Source organism: Poecilia formosa, unplaced genomic scaffold (genome assembly GCF_000485575.1).
Source record: "Poecilia formosa unplaced genomic scaffold, Poecilia_formosa-5.1.2 Scaffold119, whole genome shotgun sequence".
In the NCBI taxonomy this organism is placed as follows: Eukaryota; Metazoa; Chordata; class Actinopteri; order Cyprinodontiformes; family Poeciliidae; genus Poecilia; species Poecilia formosa.
In genome coordinates this window covers 515,058-533,752 of record NW_006800058.1, presented here as the reverse complement: position 1 = coordinate 533,752, position 18,695 = coordinate 515,058, and the positions used below count along the sequence as shown (strand labels likewise).

Genomic DNA, 18,695 nt, shown 5'->3' with positions numbered 1-18,695 from the left:
ATAAATGAAAATGTATATTATGATAATACATTTTTATGATAATGATACGATAAATGCCCACATGCTGTTGTCCTGGAAGTTTTTATTCTGGGATTGCCGTGTTTTTAGCTTTGCCCATCCCCCCATCTAATCCAACCAGCAGCCCGCTGAAGTAAAATACTCCCACAGAGGGAGAGCACCACCAGTATATATCTCTGTGTCTCAGTCTGCCAGGTTTATACATACTTTGGTTTTGAAACTTCCAGCAGTCTTGATTTGAATCTGTCCTTAAAATACCAGAAACATCTGTGTTGCAGTGGGCACATTTCTGCTAATCCGCTAATAGTCCAGCTAATTTTTAGCTTAGTGTTTTAGCTAGCTTTAAAGACATTCAGTGCATTTAGCTTCCCCTCGGTTATTTTTTTTCTGGATAATTTACTTGGCTGTTTTGTAACCTTTCAGATGAACCTTTCAGTTCTACATCTTTACTGAAGTTTTGGTTATTGACGTCAGGTTGTCAGACGTTATATTCATGCTCGTTTTTTGCTGTTGGTGAAGACCATTTACAAATCAGTTTTGTTTTCTGTCCACATTCTCTCTTTTTTCACAAATTAACAAATTAATTATTATAATATGAAACATACAGGAATAGAATTAAATATACAGTTAAAAGACAATATGTAAACGAAAAAAAATACAATATCTAAGGACTTTATAGGACATGTAAATTATAATATCAAAATTAAATTGGTGCTCTGGGATTGTAGTCTTTCTTGCTATGTTGTAGCACGTCTTTTTGCTTTTGTCATATGAAGGTAATCAACATAGTTGACATTTAGCATTAACTAACTGATATTTATGATTACTGCTTCAGGGTTAGCGCGACTAACTTTTTAACCACCACTGCTGCTCTTATTACTTTAGACTCTTATTACTTTGGACCCATCTTCACCAGTATTGCTAGTGAAATGTAGTACCTTTGTTTTATTAAAAAAATATCCATGATAGATGAGATCAAGTGTTTCTTTAAATGCATTAAAATGGATTCTTTGCCACATGATTGGTGACACATCGCTCACAGCACAACACACTGTTCTGTAGGCTTTGGATTTTGGTTCTCAGCATATTTTTCTCTCTTTCTGAGCGATGACATGTTTATACCCAGCACCTGACATTAATCTCACCAAATAGGGCCGCCTGCAGTCGTCTATCTGAGAGACTGACATTCCTCTCTGCTGAAGCCACGCTTCACAATTTGTGCACAGGCAGGTGAACTTTGGCACTTGAGTGTTTTGTTCAGATTCTTCTTCTGTCGTTATACCGATGCATGATCAAATTACATGCAGAGATGGGAATCTCTCTCTCTTGCTGTTTGGGAATGTTTGGGCTTCAGCTCTTAGTCCTCAGCTGGATCCGCACAAACCCTGCCGTTTTTAAAAAGGAGGAACCAATAGGATGCTCCGCTTTGCTGGAGGCCAGCGGTTCCCTGACAGCACCATTCAGTCAGTTTATACTCGTTTGCATTCCTGCATCTTCTCTGCAGCACAAAAAGGCTGCACAGAATACGGGATTGTCAAAGGAGCCGCGTTTAAGTATTCAGAGCTCCCCCAGTCCTTTCAGCGCCGTATGCAGCTGGTCATGCAGGTTTTCCATCAGAGGATCGGTTCTGAGAAGTTAGAGAGAGAAAGATGGAGAGAGAGAGAGAGAGAGAGAGTGTGAGTATAAACAGAACAAGGGAGGAAGATGAGAGTGGAAATGAAGGAACCCTTAGCGAATGTCCTTTGGCACATTCTGCAGTCCCTTCTTCAGTTTTCCCTTTCACTTTGCTTGACTTTTGCTGCTTTAAAGAACTTTGTCTCCCCCTGTAGCTGTGGAGCTGCTTGGATCTCTGCGTTTTGCTTCTCAAACAGCCGTTCCTCTGTTGTTGCCGACTGGTTTTGTCTCCTGTTTATAACCTTGCTCAGTCACTGGTAACTTTTCCTGTCATCACACTTTAACTTTGCTGCCTTTTTTTATCCAACATCCCCTCTGACTTATATCTTTTATTTGTAATAAACTGTACTCTTCCCTCCCTTATTTCTTCTCTCCCCATTCCACTTTCTTCACCTCCTCCCATCTCTTCTTCTGTTCTTCCTGCACCTCTGTCCTCTCACCTCTATCTCCTGGGTTCAGCTGTATGATCTGGGCTCCCCGGCCGACTGGCAGTCCAGCTCCCCAGGCTGCCTCACCACTGATAGCAGCTGTGTCAACATGGGCTTTCCAGCCTGCGGCCATCGCGGCCGCTGTCATGGGGAGTGGGGCTCCTTCAGCTGCCAGTGTGTGGCCGGATACACGGGACAGCAGTGTGAAGAAGGTAAGCCAGATCTGTGTCGGGCTCATGAAGCTATACGGCGTCTCCACGGTAACCGAGCAGGTCTTAGGGCGGGTCACAGAGCCTGAAACACTACGTCGCATCTGCCATGAAGTCAAACTCCTTTAACTTTTTCAAATTTTTTTCAGGTTACCACCAAAAACTTTTATTTTGTTGAGATACTGTGGGAAAAGGTCACATAAAAAACTGTGTTGTATCTTTATATTCATCCATCTGACTGAATTCTTTATTGAATCACCTTTCATGGCAGTACTTTATGTTTAGTGACTCATTCTTGTTTTACGCGTAGCTCAGATGCAGGCTGATTGGATGGGCTGGATCTGGACTTTGACTAGGCTATTTTAACACATGTATGTAGTTTGATATAAACATTCCCTGTTCATATATTAACGAAAGAGATGTTAAGCATATGGCTCTGGTGTGATCTGCAGGCCATGGGAGGATTAAATGGGGCCCTCAGACAGATTTTAAGAATCGAACCAGTTTTGCACTTCAACACAGATGCAGATAGATATTTTGTTTCACAAATTAAAATATTCTTAAAATGGAAAATGTTAGGAACAAGCCAATGTATTATTTGCCACACTTTTTCCTCTCATTATAACTTCATTATAAATAAGATTTCAAGCATCCATCGCTTTTTACTCAAAAGCGGATTTGGGTTGCACTCATTTATTAAAAAAAGCCTGAATACATTTATGAGGGAAGTGACCCACATCCCATCTTTGCTGCTGAGAAGACTGGAACTTCTTTCCAGACCAAAAATTAGAAAACAATTTACCTCGAAGGTGCAGGACGTTGCTGGTGATTTTTCCATTAGGCAGATGTACTAGAGGTGCACAAAGGGTAAAGATTTTGGACAAACAGATAAAGAACAGATGTTATTTAAAGGAGGGGGTCATACATCACACTTTTTAGGTTTTAATCTTTGCAAATCTTCAAAAAGCATGTTTGATTTTTGTTCCACTCCACATCAATGCACGTCTTAGCAATGTCTGCCTCATATAATGAGTAATGGGACGCAATTAAAATTTTGAAATCAAGTTATTAGGAGGATCTGTAATGGACTGTTTGCAATAAACTAGTGATAAAATAAGCAGCATTTTTATTTCAAAACCCCTTTTTGCAGAAAAAATATTGAATAAATTGACATGAACCCAACAACATTAGTGGTTGTGAAATTATTATTCAGGGTTTCCAACCATCAGATTTGCATACTGTGTTATTCTATCAGTTCAGCTTTCCAGTGTTTCAGAAACTCCTGATCTTCTATAGAAATGTGGGCTGTGAACGCTGCTGTTAGTGTTTGGGACGTCTGTGCTGCTGCTACATGTTTAGCATTGAGATACTATTTTAGGTTTAAATAGCTTAACTGATATTCTTACTCCTTTTAGCACAAATTGAAAACACCAATAGTCTTTTCCAGCGTCCAATCAGATCGGTTTTTGAGGCAAATATTAACCCTCAGTGGGCGGAGTGAAGCAGCTTGTCGTCCATCACTGTTGTTTGCGAAAATAGTTTTTGTGTCAGTTTTAAAGGTGTATCAGAAAAATGTGAATACAAAGGTTCTGTCTGGAACCTTTGTATGTTAAAAAGAAAAAAAAAAGTTATTAATTGTGTTAAAAAAAATGTCAATATAACTAATTATTTGAAATTAATGGGTTGAAGTCCCAACCTTACATCTAATACCAATAAGGAACACTTACGTTGATGTTTAACGTGACAGAATATGAAATGGGTGAAGGCGTTGTACATCCAGCATACTTATCAGGGTTTAAAACACAAACTAGTCGTTTTTGCTGTTATTTATCCTAGCTGTGAAGGAGAAACTAGCAAGAGTCCTCTGCTAACACCACTCATCACTAATTGCCCATATCTGCCTGTGTTTCTGCCATTCTGATGTTAATTCTTCGCAGTCTCATTCCTTCTAGGTATCCTCTGAGCAGATGTTGTTTCCTGCTATGGGAAATGAACACACAGGTCAGCTGCTTCTTCCTTTAAGGATTCTTAATTACTGTTGTGTGTTGCTGGCAGAGCAGCATGCAGCCTCTCGGCAGCTCCCACATTAAGGCTCCTTCTGGCCTGGGGATGAGCTCTCCTTGTGAGGCTGTCTGTGCCGGCCGCATGGCTGCGGAGGCGTTCACTTGACTGCAGCTGTTGGAAGGAGACGGGATGTTTAATGATTCTGGTCCGACTCTGCGCACATCCCAGTTTGCTTTCTGCTGACCGCAGCACGCCGTGCCAGGCTGCGCCGTCCTCCCCTCCACTGTCCTCTTGCCTCAGAGTGACACTAATTGACAGGGCTTTCTCAAATGCCACAGAACTAGTAGAAGAGTAGCGCACACACTGTTGTCATATAAATAACACTGGACATGCAGCTATTTTTTTAAATATATTTTCTGTTTTAAAACAGCAGCCAATAAGGGCTTTGTGCAGCAACGTGAACGACTACAGCACACGTCAAACATTCAACGATTTAATGAGAAAAAAGTTGAGGAGACAATGATAAACAGCAATTAATCACTTTTACTGTTTATACAATGACTTGTTTTTTTTTTTTACATTACATAGCTGAGTTTTGGCAGCCAGGGAGGTCCTCTTTGGAAAAGAGAAAAGAGTTGTTTACTCAGCTTTAATTTGAGAAGGCAGCACCAAAGGAAGCATTTTCTTTTGGCTCACCGGGTTCAGACACTTTCCACACAATTCAGCATCCAAAGTCTCTCTTCGGAGATTTGTTCCCATTCCTTGTTTGCTCGGTTTTCATAATCACCATCATAAATGTTCTTTTTTTAATTGCAACCCTTCCCAATTAACAAGAGATTATTACACAATAGAGGATAGCATTAATTACACCGAATTTACAAATCTCATGCAGCTACACCTCTGGTCCCTTTTGGTGGGGAGTCGGAGTTGTTCCAGTACATCTGTGTCTTACTTAGAAGAGACGATAGGATTGGTGTGTGCGTGTGTGTGTGTGTTACTCTGGTGAAGAAAGAGGTTGGTCAAAAGCCAAAGCTCTAAATTTACTGGTTTGTTTACAGTTTGGCAATCACCTGTTGTAGGGACAGGACTCTGGATGCAGTTAGAATGGCCATCCCTCTCTTGATGACTGGTTTAAAGTTGAGCCACTGTTTCTCTACATCAGAAAGGGGTCAGTGTAGGTGAGTCGGTCATCTGAGGTAGAACAAGGGCGGAATTTGGTGGAGTGATTATATAGTCACTGGAAATGCCTTTCTATTCAGCTTAATCCAATTGAATAATACTTTATTAATCCCTAAGTTGTCATAACTCATGTCATCCAAATATCTTCAGAGTCGTAGACATGATAGACAGGATATGATTGATGGAATATGGTTTGAACTTCCTCCTCTCTCTGCTCTCTGCTGATTCTCTGCATCTATGAAGCCTCATTTTCTGGAAATTGGGGGTCATAGTTCAGATATTCGATCTTTCTGAAATCCTAACCACCTGCTTCCAGTTGTGAAAACAACACATTGTTTCTGCTGTTACACATCATAACAACTGTCCAAAACTCTCTTCAGCTGCACAATATCCAAAAGCAGAGAGAATATCCTTCCAAATACACAACGCCTCAAACAAAAGCATTCATGAACAAACTGAACAAATTAGAACTAAAGTGACAGAGCTGCTCCAACATGCTGCCACCAGTAGAGGTGCAGTTCTAATGAGTCTCATTTTGGATCCCCCAGAACGAGCTGGAGAGTGTTACTAGTGAGAGGAACGTCTGGTTTTCCCTTCCTAACCCACCGGCCTGATCTTGGATGAGTGGAAGGATTGTTGAAAGTCTACGATATAGTTGGTGAAGATCAGGACAGAGTTTTAAAGTGGTCTGTAGATGACAGCTCATGCTGCAAATTCAGTGCTGAACGAGAAAGGGCTTGATATGGTTTTGGCTTGAAGCACTTCATCTCTTTCAAACTTAGATACCTGGAATACAGAGTGGAGGTCAGGATCCACAACTGCAAATAGCTGAAATCCTCAAATTCCTCTTTTGACTGCTTGTTTTAATAGTTCAAACACCAAATATACCTCAATATGCATTAATACACGCAGTGAAAACTGTCATAGCACTACCGCAGAAGCTAACATCCACCTTCTTCCTTTTCTCTGCTCTTGGAGATTCAGCCAATACTGTATCAAGTTACATTCCTCTGTGGTATTTCAAAGGTGCATTTTGTTTTGAATGTTTTTGATACCAAGAACATTTCTGTGGAGCTGCATTCCTCTGGAAAACCTGCCAATAGCCGGGGGTCCAGTGTTAATATGAAGACGTTTGAGTGATGCATTTTCTCAACAAATTTGAGAACATTGGATTGATTCTGCCTGACATTTGTTCTAGAAACAGAAAAAAGGAGATTACATTGAGTTGCATAGATGATAGAGAAGATCCTTAATTGTTCAGTGTCTAATTTGTGTGTATCTGTACTCCAGAGGCCCCGGAGTATTCCTTCGACGGCCACAGTCATCTGCATTACCAGCTGGCGTCTGCACTCCCGGCCCGAAGAACGTGGATCCAAGTCCTGGTTCGAACCCGGAAACACAGCAGCATCATCATCAGCCTGGTGTCCAGGGACCAGAGTGAATACCTGCGACTGGAGGTGAGCTGGCCATGTAGGCACACGATCATGATCGCATCAAATCACTGGTACGTTGCCACGTGTTTAGAGTTTGTGATGAGCAGCTTCAAAAGCTTCTGTTTGGTCTATTCATCCTTTAGTCCTGATGTGACAAAGTTCAGTGTCGCTTTTTATGCCATGCATTACCCGTGATGGCCCTGATTAAAAGCCTGTTGAATGGTTCAGTTCATTTCAGGGTCACAAATCCTTCAGCTGTGATCTGGTTATGTAACATGGAGTCCAGTGTCTTGTGAACGTAGGTTACCCAAATATACTGACCAGAAGATGGCGTCTGTGTACATGATGAGTTCCTGGTGTGTGTTTACCAAACGTGCTCATTATTTATGTGTCTGTTGAGCATGATAGCTTTTTCATTTTGGAAAAATTGTCAAAGAATTGCACTTATGAAGTATTTGTCTATGAACTATCACTTTTGGAGACAGTTTATTAATAAGGTGGTCAGACCATAACTCATCTGCTGGAGGGATGGATGGACCAGGAAGTGTTCACATTTACACTTCAGATCCAAGGAAAGTAGTGGCTTCTCCTTCAACTATCATCTATTTATGTCAGTATGTGGGTGTTTTGAGACCGACAGACATCAGGAAAGTCATTAACTCTACAGTTTTCATTTGTTCAGGATAATGAAAATATAATTTTAATAAAAATAGAAAAAATGCTCAAGTGATGCATGATTCAAAAGTTTTGACTTAACCCCTAATGCGTTGAGACAACACTAAGACTTTGTGAAAATCAAACATAAGATATGATCAGAAGTGCCCTGCATCAGCACCGAGGCACGGTGGTGGAGGCTGATGGTTTGGGCTTCCTCTGGTAACATGACATGTTAACCACAAACCTCTGCTGTAGAGTCAATGTTGAAGCTAGCTGAAGCTTGGTGGATCTTTTGGTTTAAAATAATGAAGTGGTTTTGGAAATATTTGGAACTATGTAACAATAAAGATTTAGAATCAATAATTACTGGGTACATTTTCATCAATATTGTCGCAGTTCAGCTGAAATGTGTAACTATGGAAAATTATTACAGGTTGAAGATAATTTAATAAGAGTCCAGCTAGCAGCATATATTTATTATAGTATTGTTATTGGGGGGAGCTGCACTGATAAATCAGGCTGATCAATTGGCGCCGATTTCCTTCATTTTGTGAAATCGGCCGATACTTAGGCATGTCTGACCGACAGCCCCGCCCACCAGGTCATGCCTGGTTAACAGTATTCACCTACTGTGGTCAACATTGCCACTTGTCTATTTCTCAACTTTAAAATCGAAATTGACAGGTCAGGGTTTTGAAATTGGAAAACTGCAATCGGTGCACCCCTAGTTGTTCTTCCTGTTGTTATTATTACTATTATTATTAGTGGTGCTAATGCTACTACAAATATGCTCACTTTTGGTAGACAAAGTCACAAAGAATAAATGCTCTGAAATTGCCTTCTAGCAGTAACAGTTAAAAACAATGTCAGGTCTGAATGCATTAAAACACTTGTTTTTTTTGCTGATGTTTTTTTTTTTTTTTTGTTGATGTTTTTTTTGGTTGTTGTTGTCTCCAGGGCTTCATTACACCCACTGAATGTTCTGTTCACACTTTAAATGTTCCTTCATTTCTGTTCATTTGCCAGTTTCCCTGCTTTGTCTTGACTTGACTTAATGTCTTGGACGGCGCGGCGCCTCTCTCCGGTGCTTCCCGGACGCTCGCTCCTGTTTGTCACCCCGCCCGGTGCCCGCACGTATTGATCAAACTTCAGTGTCTAACTGATGATGATTACAGGATCCATATCACAGCCGCCATTAGAGTGCAACCTCTCCTACGATCCCCGTCTGTCATCCATCTGTCTCTTCCTTCGATTCATCCGTTTCTGCACTTCCTCTTAAATGTCACAGCGCTCTCTCAGCACCGCCACATGGGGAGCAGGTTCACATCATTTATCCACTACATAAAGTGCATTTATTCCTGGGTGCAGACAGCATGGGGATATGTGAATCTTATGAAAAAGCTCCCCGCAGTGACATGCGGGATATTCTGCCTTGGTCTCTGCTTGGAGTAGAAGCATATTGCTACCAGGGTTATGTTGTTCTCTCTAACAGCTCTGTTTGCTTTTAATCAGGAGGAATTAGTGTGAGTTACTCTTGGCTGGATATACTTTCAGGAAATTAGGGGACTGATTGTGTTTGGCTTAATGAGGGAATAAAGCATTTAACTGTAGGAAATCTTTAAATCTGTGCAGATATACTGTATAGATCCACTCTGAAATATACAAACATGAACTGTAACTGTGCACTTCATGGATTTCTGATGTTATGTCACGTTAGAAATGCATATCGTACAGCATGGTGGAAAAGTATTTGTTCCCCTACAGATTTCTTCAGCTTTTGCTTTTCCGCCACACTTGAAATGTTTTTAGCTCCTAATATATATATATAAGTACCTTGTTGTGAATGAATTACCCTCCACAGGTAATTCTCATCATGTTCCATCTCACTGTTAAAACTATTTATCAAGACATGCCTCCAGGTTGTAAAACCTTTTTTTTTTTAAACCTGGTTTGAGAACTAAACTGTTGATTGCCGCAGGTTATCGCTGCCAGCACCCCTGTTAAAGTAATTGAAGAGTTAATAAATTGATTGCCATCTCCTTTGAGAAAAAGTTGACAGCATCATATTTTGTTATGACCAGGTAATGCCATTTTATGTTTCCTCAAAGTCACCGGGACGGTGCATAACCCGACATTCACTGATTAGGATACGGCATTAAAACGCTGCTCTTTCATTCCGCTGCTTTGCAAAAGGTCACACTGCTGAGCTCATTTATTTTTACAAGGCTTTCTGCATGAAAGAATGAAATACTTGACCGAACTTGTCCATGCTCCTCACTGTAGGTCACCTGAACTTTTGTTAGAATTAAAAAAAAAAAAAAAAAACTACACCTGCTTGTCTAGTTTGCCAGATGTTGCTTTGGACAAATTATTTGCTTTTGCTAGTTGCTTTATGATCACCTACTGTCATTACATGTAGTCTAAAACAACACTACCATCCGTAGATACTCCGTAATGCATCAAACTAAAACTCCTTGAGCTGAAAATTACAAAGTGAATTACACTCAGCTGTTAAGAATTCACATCAGGGCTTTTACCACACACCATGTTGAATTTCATTTATTTACTTAGACAGTAGACGGCCTGTCAGATTTCTGGGTCTTACTTTTCTTTTATGCACTATTACCCTAGTGGGTCGGGTTGGTTAGTTGGTTGGATTAGTTTGGATAGGTTAGCTTGGTTTGTGGGTTTGTTGGGTTGATTGTGTCAACTGTGCAGATTTTCAGCCAACCAAAGTTTTGTGTTTTCAAAATTAGTTTTTAAATGGTAGCAGGTTCATCGTGATGTGGTCATTTACTCTAGATAAAGGGTGGCGTCTCCCGCATGGGTGAGGAGCTGCAACCTCAGCCACCAGGTCTGAAGTTCGATCGTTCATTCATTCATTAATTCACCAAAATGTCAGATTCTTTCCATTTTCATGTCAGTCAAGATTAAAATGTTTTTCCAATAACACTTTGTATGCATTCAGAATGAGTATAAGAGAAGTATCAGTGGTGGAAATGACTGTATGGTTCATGTATCTGTCTGGTCTTTATACAGACCAGGTTCATTTTCTAAATTTCTTCTATAAGAAACAAATAAATAAACTGAAGTGATTTTAGGGAATGTACAGTGGTATAAATCCCAAGAATTGATGCTCATCAAAAAAAAAAAAAAGAACCTCTTAATTAATCATTAAAAGCCTAGAAATACCAATTACACGACGAGCAGATGAGTTTAGATTAAAATGTTTTGTTCAAAAACGGTGCAGAGCTTAAGAAGCATCTGAAGGATTAAAAGTTTCTCTTCTCTGGAAGTGTTGACTGCAAACAGAGTGGCACACACAAAGTGGAAACTGCTCCTGCAAACTCCAGTCACACCAGCTACCACATTCTCATACATGCCACCCAGGGAGCAGAGCTGGAGTCAAATCACACCACTCTGTTCTGCTTTAATTGGGGTTAAATCAGGTGGCTGGGAGCATGTCTGGATAAAAAGCACTGCCCTGGTGGATTGTGAACATAATTATTACCTTATAATAGAGCCCTGGAATGAGCCTCCGTCCCAAAGCCAAACAGCCTTGGAGGTGTTCAACATCTTACCCAACTTCTTGTTAAAAGTAGGGAGTCGTTAACGCATGAATTAGGACAGGAATAGGTGAGAGAAATGGATTTTTTTTAAAAAGCAAAGACATGGACATTTGTAGTCGGGTATGTAAAGTTAAGAGTAATGATCTGCATTTTTGACCAGCGTCCTCCTTCAGAAACCTGCCTTATGTTTATTATGCTGAGGAGAAGTGAGGAAGTTACCGGTGTGCGCCCACGTCCCCGTCACATCTCTCCTGCTTTGTCTCAGTTTGCCTGCCCTTCTCATCTCAGCTCTGTGTTTACGCGCTAGCAGTGGCAGACAAAGATGGAGGGGAGGAAATTATGCTCAGTGGGACACTTGGTGGATCAGTTTGAAATTGAAATGAGGACGACCCACCCACCACCGTGTCTTTCTTAAAACAGCCTTCGGACATATTCCGTCTCTCCCCCCACCCTTCCTGCATTACTGGCCCTCCATGCTGCATGGATGACAGAGAGGCATTGGAATTAAAATAAAAACAGAAAAAGTGCACCGGGTTTTATTTCAGGTTCTCAGTGCAGCTTGTTGTGATAAATGTATTAATTGGTTTGTATTCGTACGTTTTTGTCTTAGAAACGTTCCTCCTGCATGTTTTTCCTTAAAAAGACAATAGACATTTACCCTGGACTGTGGATCTATATTGCATATCCTTACGGTGTTAAAAGGAGCAGCTCTAAATTATCTCATTGTTCTAATCAGTCAGACCAACTAGAGTCTTTCTACCTTTAAAATATTTAAATCTGAAGCTTAATCCTTAGTCACTTCAGCATTTTCACCATAATTACCTCAAGTTTCCTTTTGATTTGGGATTTGTTTCAAATTAACATGCAGACAGTTTTAGAACTTTCCTTTGTGGATCTCCCTAAAGCAAATGAGTTTCATTTGATTCGTCCACTTAGAAAAATGAATAATTCCTTCTGAAGTTCAACTTTTTTTTATTAAATGAAAAGACAAATGCCATTTTTGATTTAAAAGAAGCTTGCTTTTAAAGAAAACTTGTTCTATCTTTTGTAGATATCCTACAAAATTCAGTTTCAGTAAAATGACAGAGTTGAAACCAGATGTTTGCATACAGTGTAGAAAAAGATATATAACTTCAGTTCAGTTCAGTTTATCGTTTTATTTATTTATTTTGAAGAAAGAAAGAAATGTATTGCACTGTGGCACTCAGAATTGTTGTATGACTGTCAAGGTGAAGCCAAACAAATTTACTTTTACAAGTGAAGCATTACAGCATTTCCTGTGATGATCCTCTTGATATATAGATTAATCCTGGCTCTGGGTTTATTTCAAATGTAATGGAGACAGACATTGAAAAGAAAAAGAGAAATGAGGAGTAGAGGAGAGGAGAGGAGAGACAGAAGCACAGAAGTCAGCAGTGTAGCAGTCTGCCTCTAAACCTGCAGAAAGAGAAAAATCACAAAGCCGAGAAACCGCAACACAACGTAAGCATATCAACACCTGTAACATCACTGAAAAGCTTAACTATGTTGCTCCAGTTCACAACAAATCTAAACACTTTACAAAGAAAATCATTTGAATCCAATAAGACGAACAGATTCCAAGTCATTTACATGCATTCCATATTGATCCTGGTTATCAAACAATGCAGTTAAGTTCAGTTTACTATTCAAACTGGTTTTCATTAATCCTGGAAGTCAACACTCCTGGTGTGTTTTAGATGAGGGAATAACATCATAACATGATATGAAGCCTTTGGTCCTCTGCTGGTTGGAGGGAGAATAAATGAATCGGGTCTATCAGTATTAATGTCTTCTGCCTTTTCAATCATGTTTCCTATTCTGTCTGTTAATAACTTAATATATTTATGTGAATGTTAAATCAGAATCAGTTTTTCCCATTTTAGATCAGTTGGTATTACCAAAATTATTATTATTATTATTATTTAAATGCCCCAATAATGAACCAGAATTTTTTATTATTTTTTATTTTACAGCAAATTTTCAGTCTCTTCAAATTCTGAAACAGGTTGCTTCAGTTTTTCCACATAAAGCTCTTCCTTCATGATGTCATCTATTTTGTGAAGAGCACCAGAGCATGATGCTGCCACCATTTTAGCTAGGCTGCTGTCCTGAGGTTTGTAAGCTTTTCCTTATGGTATTTATGGCTAAACATTTCAGTTTTACTTTAAATAGATCCGACTGAAAGAGAGCCAGTTTTAAGCTTTGAGCGTCAATGTGAAATCAGTGTAATATTTACCTGTACCGAGACTGGACTGTCACAAAAGCAGATTAATCGCCTGAGCTGAGGGAAACTGTTTTAGAAAGAAATCTTTTTGTTTTGCCTCCATCAGCCCTGTGAGTTTGTTTGTGACAGTGAATGCCTTGGAGGGAGTTTTTCTGTGTAAACTGCTGACAGACTGTACTTGCTTGTCATTCTGTGGGGACACTGGGTCCCAGTAGGAGCCACAGACTCTTCCCTCCAAACATTGTATGCCTGACAGAACCTGGTAGCCTCCAGCTTCTTCCTCAGAATGGCTCCAGGCTGATTATAAAGCTAATATATGCTGAGGCTGCTTCAAAACAGACAAGTATACCTAGCTAGTTTTATGTAGCCTTTTTACAGATGAACCTGTGATGCATAGCATGATGAGTTCTGTGTGAACAGGTGCAATGTGAAATAGAAGCTCATTCAGGTGAACTTCAAACCCTTACAACCTCGTTCCCTTAAAGAAATCACAGTAACAGGTTTGATAATTGTTTGATGATTCTGACAATCTAATGAGTTCTAAACAGCCGGTATCATCGGTAAATATTAAGATTTCTGAATGATTCATTATTTCAGAAATGAATACTTTATCACCACTGTGGGAAGATGTTAAAATAGTGGTGGAACTTGATAAAAAATGTTCAGTTAAGTTATTTAACAAATGAATGACAATTAAAATTTTAATCAAAAACTGTATATCAACAAAACAATCAACATTCTCACTTTAAAACACTTTTGCTGATAGATTTTTGAATAAATAGACATCCGAACTCAACAACTAAGACATTTATAGTTTTTAATCTGTTTTTCATGTTATTCAACCATTAGCTTTATGTAAAGTGCTATTCCAACCATTCAGCGTTCCAGTGTTTCAGGAACTCCTGATCACTCATACATCTTTTTTAGAAATGTGGTCAGTGGATGCTGATGTTAGTGTTGGGGACGTCTGTGCTGCTGCTACATGTTTAGCACTGAGATGCTATTTTAGGCTTGGATAGCTTTGCTAATGGGGTCACTCCTTTAACAGAACTTGAATACAACAATAGTCTTTTTCAGTGTCCAGTCAGATCAGTTTTAACCCCCAGAGCTGCAAGAGAAGCAGCTTTTTTGTCCATTGTTACCGGATGCTACCTTTGTGTCAGATTTAGAAACGTACCAGGAACATGCAAATACAAAGGTTCTGCTGTAATAATGTGGCTCTAATAATGTATGTTTAAAAAAAAAAAAGATTAATTGCATTACAATCTGGTATGTATGTATGTATGTATGTATGTATGGATGTATGGATGGATGTTATCTACAGTCCATGTGATTCTGGGTGAGTCTCATAGAAAGTCTCATACGGTGTGAATGTGAGATGTGATGAAAGCAGAGATTTACTCTTCAGCCACATTAATCTGATTCACTTCTCTTTGTTTCACCAACATTGAAAACAACACATTGTTTTTGTGTTCACATAAACTTGTGGTTCTTTCAGAATCATTGGTGGGAGAGAAGTAATTCCAAAATAAATCAGGCGGCTTTTTAAAGCGCTTTACTTGTTGATAAAAATTTGACAACTGAGGCATCATGGATGACTTTTGTTTCCTTTTCTTCGATAGATATGTTATTTTGCTCATAAATTCATACCGCTGAGAGTCACCGGGATACATGACTCAACTGCATGATGATGCTGTCAGCATCGCTGCAGGGCAGAAAACGCTGTTTTTGTTCTTGTTCTCATTTAATGAAAGATTGTAACCATGCTGTGAAAACCTATTGAGCCCCTTAGCATGGGTTTAGCTCTGGAACGCTCCCATGAATCCCATCTCAGTCCATCCGGGACTCTTCCTAGTTGTTTAATCATGACTGCTGACCTTAACTCTTCCACAAAACGTCTGAACATTTTATGTAAGTCAATTAAAACTTACTTAATTGAGAAATAAGTTTAAAAAATATATATTTAAAAAATATATATGACTTAAAACCACACTACGTAACTGTTATCAAAAATATGTCTATCATGTCATGAATGCATGGCATTAGGCAGATAAACTGTGAACAGATCGATCTCCTCCTCCTCCCTGAGCTACTATTGTCGTCTGAAGACATGCTCCAGGTGAAAAACAACCAGTCAGAGCCAGGAGGCGGGTCTTAATGCTGTCAATCAATCACATGAATATACTGTTAAATGTACCTACGGCAGAGAAACAAGTGAAATCTGTAAAAAACATAAAATACCATTTTCCCTGTGCTGTATCAGGTCTCTGGTGACTGTGGTTTTCTGAAAGAATCCAAACTAAGTTCAGTTTTGCAGACTAGAGCAGCAGGCATTGGCCCTTCTTTCTCTAGTGCTGCAGACATAATTGTCCTCATGCAACAAGGTTTCTCTTACTCCGAATAATCAGTGTGATGATTGGTAATGTAATCATTTCCTGAATGAGCCATAGAATCTATTTACTTGGTTTGTTTGTGTTGTTGTTGATCTATTAAAGCAAGAGTATTCATTTTCTGTTCCTGGAACATCTTTAATAACGTCTGAATAATTCATGTTGCTTGTGAGGCTCAGCATTTTACTGCTGCTTTATATACAAACTGTTTTACAAACTCCAGCTTTTCCTTTTGTTCGCTTTTGCAGGTCTTTCAGGGCCTTCTTTGCACTTTCTACAACCTTGGGGACGGAGAGTATAACCTGACCCTACCCAGCTATCGCCTTGACAACGGCGAGTGGCACGAGGTCTCCTTGGACAGACATGACAACGAGATGACGCTGCGGCTTGATGGCGGCGGAGGGAAGCGGGAGGTGACGGGATCGCAGAGTAGAAGCCGAGAAATCATCATCGACCCGACCGCCGTGATGCTGGCGAACTCCTTCCCCTCGGAAAGCAACAAGAGCTTTCAAGGTGGGTAAAAACGGCATGCAACTTGGTGTGTATTCTGCAGGTTTTAAGATCAAAGGTCCAGAATGATTTTGTACATTGTAATCTTTAGAAACTCCAAAACGTCTCTGTGTTGGTTCCCTTTCTGAGGCATTGTCAAGTCTGTCTGTAACTTCATCCTGTCACACCACAACCATGTTTGTTCTTAACATTTGTCTGAATTATCACTGTTGAAAAGGTTGATGGGAATGACAAAATGTGAAAAAACTTCCTCTGTTTTGAAAAACAAAAGTTGTCGCGCTCGCTAGAGTTGGTTTTTGGTTTTTCTGAAAAAGCGCTAATGGACTAAAAAGAGTTTATCTGCCAGAGCTTGGAAATAAATGCCGGCGCAGCATCATTTTAAAACAAGAAAACCTTCTCGCTGCAACAAGATTTAAAAACTTATGTCTCAATAAAACCAAAATATCATCTCCTTTAAGTAAGAAACAGCAGAAGAGCAACACCTCTTGGGATTTTTTGATGTGGTCCAGAATAACCAGGAGGAGAGTCACAGTGCGCCTCTTTACGCCTTTTTACAAGTCATAATTAGTCAGAGGAACGTAAAGTTATATCCCGTTAAAACAAGAAACTTTGAAACTTTATAGTGAGATATCAAACTCAACTTGTTTTAATGGAAAGGTTTCTTTTTAAAATGTAATATAAAACAGGTTTTACTTATTCTAATGAAAAACGTTCTTGTTTTAACGCGGTTTGCGTCTCATTGTAACAAGATTTTCTGGTTATAACGAGATGCTGCTCCTGGATTTATTTCCGGCTCTGGCAGTGAAACGCCTCCGTAAGATAGACGCACATCATCCAGATAAGTTTTGTGGTAACAAACGTTTACCTCACACTACTGATTAACTGTGTCTTTCCTGTCTTTGATGCGGACAGCAGGTGACATCACCGATGCTAGCTGACAGGACAGAACAACTACAACATATCCGATAGCATCACATTCCTAAAAACCTCTCTTTATTTTTCTCCATGCTAGTTTATTGCAGCCATGCATAACATTATTGTCTGATGAAATTATGCTATGCATAGCCTGGTTGATTCACTCCAAAGAGCAGAAACACGCTTAATTTGCATTTTCTTTTTTGAGACTTTTTGAAAGTTTGCATGACAATTTGATTGAAACATAACCAGCATGTCTGTTACCTCTGACCATAACACAATGTCTCATGTCTGTTTAAAGTCTACAGTCATATTTATGAAGCTCATTCAAAGTCAACACACCCTTTTAACTTTTTCATGTCTTTTCACATTGCAGCCTAAACCCCTCAGTGTATTTTGTTAGGATATCGTGTTATTAACCAACACCGCCGTGAATATCGTGAAGTGAAAGGAAAGTGACACATGGCGTTCCCTTTTTTTTCTCATCTTCATCGAGTCTGAAAGGTGCAGAGTGCAATTGGTATTCACTCCCCTCCTCCAGAGTTGCACATCTGCTCATCTATGCAAAATACCTCAGGCGTAGTTGAGCTGCTTTTTTCTTTTTTAGCGCTGGGAAACAAATTTGTCTTTCACACTTATAACACATGACCATGCTTTGACACATGAAAAGCACCTGACCAATAAATTTGCAGGTGATACCACAGGAGTGGAAGTCACACCTGGAATGATGGCTCAGTGTACAGGAAGGAAGAAGTGTTTGTGTTTTTTTTCTCTTTCTATTTCATGAGTTTTCATAGTAATAAAGGGACATGAAAAAGCCGTCACACCCTTACAGATTTTTCTTTTTTTGTTGTTTTTAAATGTAAATCTTTCAGAATATGAAACAAATATTTAATAGGAGACTAAGACCAGTACTTTACATGTTGTTCTGAATTCTTGTGTTTCCTCAGGAATGAGTCGCTGATCTGCATTTGGATTCATTTTTGTCTTTCTACTGGTGACTTTCGGGCCTACTTCAGTTTCTATTTAAATTGATTCTTGATTCCACAGGTCAGGCAGTAATCAGGAAATTGAACCAGGAAATTGTGGGTAATTATGCTTAATTGATGATTAAATGTGGGGGAAAATCACTTTTGGACACAGCACCACGTTGGTTTGGTTGGTATTTTCCAACCTTAAAGGAAATTATAACTTCAAAACTGCATTTTGTTTTACTCAAGTTGACTTTGTCTGGTATGAAATTTGATACTGAAACATTTTAGAGTTAAAAAGTAAAAACAGAAGCGCTCACTAAGGGGGCAAACATGTTTTTAACTTATGTTATAGATCCCCATCTTGTTTTGATCTGTTAAAAATGTGAATGAGAATCAGCGAGGTAACACCCGGGTTGAAAGATTCCATTTCTGTTCCTTTGATATTTCATATTTCATCTCCACTGTTTGGATGGGATTTTTTTGGTTTTGT

General features: G+C 39.4%; 1 protein-coding gene across 1 annotated transcript in view; it reads left to right on the top strand.

Moving 5' to 3' along the window:
• Positions 1-18,695, top strand: part of LOC103143989 (neural-cadherin) — a 307,861-nt gene that overhangs the window by 239,386 nt on the left and 49,780 nt on the right. Inside the window, exons 32-34 of the mRNA XM_016675675.1 lie at positions 2,152-2,332; positions 6,803-6,969; positions 16,055-16,319. Coding sequence (XP_016531161.1) covers positions 2,152-2,332; positions 6,803-6,969; positions 16,055-16,319 — 613 coding nt within the window. The remainder of the gene's footprint in view (positions 1-2,151; positions 2,333-6,802; positions 6,970-16,054; positions 16,320-18,695) is intronic.